We start from the raw sequence: 5,566 nt of genomic DNA on the forward strand, positions 1-5,566 counted from the left end.
AATCGGAGGGGGGGGGGGGTGCGCGTTTCTCAGGAGGCTGGGGATGAAGGGTGCAGAGGGTAGGAGGAGGTGACATAGATAGGGAGGGGGTGTAGGGGCTGGAGGTGGTGACAGCGATAGGGAGGGGGTGTAGGGATTGGAGGTGGTGGCAGAGATAGGGAGGGGGGTGTAGGAGCTGGATGTGACACAGGAATAGAGGGTTTGACTGGTAAAGATAGACTGGAACTTTTTTTTCCCACTGGAGCAGGGGAGGCTGAGGGGTGACTGAGGTTTACAAAATCATGAGGGGCATCGATAAGATGAATAGCCACAGTCTTTTCCATAAGGTGGGAACATATGTTTAAGGTGAGAGGAGGGGCAACTTATTTTTAAAAACACAGAGATAGGTTTGTGTGTGGAACAAATTACCAGAGGAAGTGGATACAGATACAGCTACAATGTTTAACAGATATTTGGATAGCTACACGAATAGGAAAGGTCTAGAGGGACATGGGCCAAACATAGGCAGATGGGACTAGTTTAGTTTGGAAACATGGTCAGAGTTCGATTAGTTGGACCGAAGGGTCTGTTTCCATTCTGTATGGCTATAAAAAAAAGGGGGGGGTGTTGTAGGGGCAAGAGGGGATGATAGAGATACAGAGGGGGTATAGGGGGAGGAGGTGAGAGACAGAGGGAGGCTGGAGGATAGAAAAAGACTGGAGGGGATTGCAAAACGAGAATTTTCAAATAAAAACGGTGGCCTCAAATAAATATTAATTTGTAACCTTGGAGAGAGAGTTGACCTTCATCACCCAAATATTTGCATTTCCTCAAACACCTCAGAGGGGCTTCTGAGGTTCTAATCGAGTCAATGAGGAAGTGTTTCCTCGGGCAGGAGGGTCTGTCACCAGAGGGACACAACCTAGAGAATATTCAAAAGGAACCAGCGTATGAAAGGAGGACAGAGTGATTCACTCTGAGCTGAAACATGCTGCCGAAAGGAGTGGGGCAAGCAGATTTAACAGGAACGGACGGGGGGGCAGTGGTGTGGGAATGAAGGTGCTGTAGGGGACTGGAGGCTGAGAGTGGGATGCCTCTCACGCAATGAGACGGCATAAGCACAATGGGCTGAATGGTCAGTGATGTCGGATTTAACAGAAGCTTGAATCGGAGAGTGGGAGGCACAATCTGGAAACCCAGCGGGTTCAGTCATAAAGCAGAGAACACAAAACGGAATCCCACCTCCCCGCCATTGCCGGTGCCACATCTAACCAAGTGAGACAGGCACAGTACTGTAAACAGGCAACACCCCACATGAAATATTCAGTCAGCGCCAACCTTTAGCTCCCTTTTCCTGTGTTTCTCCCCGCCGGATTTGGAGTGCCGGGTGTTACGACCTTCCTCCACCGCCTCGAACAGCTTGTCCACAAACCGCACCGTCGAGTCGTCCAGAAACGGTTTCAGGTGCTCTACGGAGGATTGGGGGGGGAGCACATGGGGAAAGACAGGCAGTACGCGTGGGAGAGAATGCGCGAGGGGAAGAGACCAACAGCATGGCAAGAGAGAGCGCGCGCAGCCACAGAGGTGTGGGGAGTCCGAGGGAGTATGGAGACAGAGAGCGCGAGCATGGGAGGAGAGAGAGAGAGAGAGAGAGAGAGTGATAAGGAGAGAGAAGACAAAGTTAGACACATACAGAATCACTTTCCATTTACTGCCTTTTGCCCACTTCATAGAAGAATTACAGAATTGTTATGGTGCATGAAGCCATTCAGGCCACCATGCCTGCACCAGCCTTTCAAATGAGCATCATTACCTAATGCCAATCTCCTGCTTTTGCCCCATCATCCTGCACACGACTTCTAACCAAATAACTGACCAGCGCCCCTCTGGAAAGTTTCACTTGAACCAGCCTCTACCACATTTCCAGGCGCTGCATTCCAGTAGCAACACCCAGGGTTTGTTTATTGGTTCAGTTAGCTGGACAGCTACTTTGCTACACACTGAGGTCAACGGCATGGGTTCGATTCCCACACCAGCAGCCAAAGTTACCATGAAGTTCGCACCATCTCAGTCTCCTCTGAGACATGGGGTTAAACCCAACACCAATCACCTCTCTGTCTGTTTGTCTAACGAGAGAGCAGCCCCATGTTCTGCTGGGAATGCAGCAACATTAGTCTCTTTCATTGTTGGACCACCTGCCCGCTGCCAAAAAGAGGTAGGGCCAGATTGAGGGTGGTACCTGTGACCATAGCACACAAAAAATGCCCAAAAGGTGACTTGAACAGGACAGCTTTAATTCCCAGGACTGACAAAGGGACCTTACATTAAGTGACAGTGTGCAAATAGACTGAACAGTCCTTTGTTGATAGACAATGCTCCATTCCACCAACGATCTCAGTCTAACTCCCAACCCAGGATCCCAGCAGTCGCTTTTTTGAAACTATTAGTGAAATCCAAGAACCAACATAAAAGGTAAACAGCCTCCCCCAGCCCCCGTAAATAGGGAGCACTTAAAAATGCTCAAAGCAAACTGAAGATCAGATCAACCATGAAACAGCCGCTGGGGTTAGAAAAGGCACTACCAACTTACCCACTGTTTTCTTTTTGTCCATCCCTTTGCCCACGCAGTTGAGTGCAGCCGTGACCACGGTCTGCTCTGAGAAGCCCAGTACCCTCTTCACTGTCTTCTCCACCCATGGTTTCAGTTCATCCAGATCACGTTTGGACAGTGACATCTCTACTTAGGCTGTGTGGAGAGGGGGAGAGAGAAACAGAGCGAGCGTCAGGGCCACAAATTCAATCACCACAACCTACAAACTTGGAAAGGACGACTCCATCTCTGTCACACGCTTCAATCGGAGAATTTAAACCTCAGCCCGGAGACCTGAGTGACCATAACCCAGGGAGTTTGTACATTGTCACAGCATCACCTACTTTTTCATTTTAACATTGTGGTGCTTCCACAAGGGCACCCAATTCTCCTCAAAACAATAACATTTCCCAGTGTCTCATCCATTTAAAAAAAAAGCAAAGCATCTTTTCCCACCACATAGTCATGCACCTACAGTTACCTTGTCCAGGCTTACTGCGTTGTCCCCACAGCTTCATTTCCTACTTAGTTTCACGCAAAGTCAGAGCTGCACAACACGGAAAACAGACCATTCGGTCCAACTCAGCCAAGCTGACCAGATATCCTAAATAAATCTAGTCCCATTTGCCAGCATTTGGCTCACATCCCTCTAAACCCTTCCTATTCATGTCCCCATCCAGATGCCTTTTAAATGTTGTAATCGTACCAGCCTCCACCACTTCCTCTTGCAGCTCATTCCATCTACACACACACACACCACCTTTCCTACTCTGGGGGAAAGACCTTGGCCATTCACCCCACCCATGCCCCTCATGATTCTATACATTTCTGTAAGGTGACCCCTCAGCTTCTGATGCTCCAGGAAAATAACCCCAGTCTATTCAACTTCTGTCTATAGGTCAAACCCTCCAAACCTGGCAACATGCTTGTAAATTTTTTTATGAATCTTTTCAAGTTTCACAACAGCCTTTCTATAGCAGGGAAATCATAATTGCCCGCTGTATTCCAAAAGTGGCTGAACCATTGTCGTGTACAGCCTCAATATGACCTCTCAACTCCTATACTCAATGTACTGATCTATAACAGCAAGCATACCAAATGCCTTCTTCATTAATCTACCTACAGCTCCACTTTCAAGGAGCTATGAACCTGCACGCCAAGGTCTCTATGTTCAGCAACACTCCCCAGGACCTTACCTTGAAGCATACAAGTACTGACCTGATTTGCCTTTACAAAATGCACCTTACATTTATCTAAATTAAACTCAATCTGCCATTCCTTGGCCCATCTGATTAAGATCCTGTTGTACTCTGAAGTCACTCTCTTCACTGTCCACTATACCACCAATTCTGAACCAAAATATATCACACTTAGGCACCTGTCGTGAAGACGGACTATAAATATTCAAATCACAGCATTACCAACTTGAAACTGACCAGTTCCAAACTGACTGTGTTTCCTGTCTTTTATTCAATCTTTTACCTAGCTGTCACTTTATCAGTGCTACATCCATGCTTCTGTATTAACCCCAATTAGTCATAGATAGAGTCATAGAGATGTACAGCATGGAAACAGACCCTTCAGTCCAACCTGTCCATGCCGACCAGATATCCCAACCCAATCTAGTCCCACCTGCCAGCACCCGGCCCATATCCCTCCAAACCCTTCTTATTCATATACCCATCCGAATGCCTCTTAAATGTTGCAATTGTACCAGCCTCCACCACTTCCTCTGGCAGCTCATTCCATACACGTACCACCCTCTGCATGAAAAGTTGCCCTGTTGGTCTCATATCTTTCCCCTCTCACCCTAAACCTATGCCCTCTAGTTCTGGACTCCCCGACCCCAGGTAAAAGACTTTGCCTATTTATCCTATCCATGCCCCTCATAATTTTGTAAACCACTATAAGGTCACCCCTCAGCCTCCGACGCTCCAGGGAAAACAGCCCCAGCCTGTTCAGCCTCCCTATAGCTCAAATCCTCCAACCCTGGCAACATCCTTGTAAATCTTTTCTGAACCCCTTCAAGTTTCACAACATCTTTCCGATAGGAAGGAGGCCAAAACTGCACGCAATATTCCAACAGTGGCCTAACCAATTGTCCTATACAGCCGCAACATGACCTCCCAACTCCTGTACTCAGTACTCTGACCAATAAAGGAAAGCATACCAAACACCGCTTTCACTATCCTATCCACGAGCGACTCCACTTTCAAGAAGCTATGAAACTGCACTCCAAGGTCTCTTTGTTCAGCAACACTCTCTAGGATCTTACCATTAAGTGTATATGTCCTGCTAAGATTTGCTTTCCCAAAATGCAGCACCTCGCATTTATCTGAATTAAACTCCATAAAATTCTATGCATCCTGCTTTAGAGTAATGGCCACATATGTGGCACTTTTATCAAATACTTTTTAAAAATCCAAAAACCCAAGACTTTCTTTACTCAGCCTAGAAGTAAACACTGGTGCATCTTTGTGCGCACATTAGAGAAGTGAACTTGAATCTAGCCTCCCAAGTCAGCACCCAAACTCTTTCCACTTGCCATAGCTGACACACACAAAAACCTTTGCTTGACGTCTCTGCCATTTCCTTGCTCCCCACATTTACTTTCAGCAACTGATTCCATTTTACATATTTACAGAAGCCGGTTTTCATTTTTTCTAGATTTATGCATGCAATTTCCTCCACCAATCTTTTCTGTCCTTTGCTGAATTTTAAAATCCACCCAAGTCTCAACTTGATACATTTCATTTAATCTAAATCAAACCTCACAACATCACATGGTTGGACTGTTTATCCTGTTTCATAGTTATTCCACAATACAGGTGGCTTTGGAGAAAAGTGCAGAATGCTACCTGGGTTAGAAAGACACAGGTTTGAGGAGAGGAAAGGCGGTGGGGAGGGAGGTTGGGGGGGTGACAGCAGGTGAGATGTGTGACAGGGTGAGGGGAGTTGACTGCAGGGCAAAAGTGGGGTGAGGGGCAAAAGGCAGGT

General features: G+C 47.0%; 1 protein-coding gene across 1 annotated transcript in view; it reads right to left on the bottom strand.

Annotated features, from left to right (window-relative positions):
* prpf3 (PRP3 pre-mRNA processing factor 3 homolog (yeast)) overlaps positions 1 to 3,122 on the bottom strand; it is an 18,335-nt gene extending 15,213 nt beyond the window's left edge. Inside the window, exons 1-3 of the mRNA XM_043684004.1 lie at positions 3,051 to 3,122; positions 2,570 to 2,725; positions 1,318 to 1,448 (exon numbers count right to left, since the gene is read on the bottom strand). Coding sequence (XP_043539939.1) covers positions 1,318 to 1,448; positions 2,570 to 2,714 — 276 coding nt within the window. The 5' untranslated portion in view covers positions 2,715 to 2,725; positions 3,051 to 3,122. The remainder of the gene's footprint in view (positions 1 to 1,317; positions 1,449 to 2,569; positions 2,726 to 3,050) is intronic.
* Positions 3,123 to 5,566: the final 2,444 nt, after the last annotated feature.

The sequence above is a fragment of the Chiloscyllium plagiosum genome, chromosome 51 (genome assembly GCF_004010195.1).
Source record: "Chiloscyllium plagiosum isolate BGI_BamShark_2017 chromosome 51, ASM401019v2, whole genome shotgun sequence".
NCBI classification, from domain to species: Eukaryota; Metazoa; Chordata; class Chondrichthyes; order Orectolobiformes; family Hemiscylliidae; genus Chiloscyllium; species Chiloscyllium plagiosum.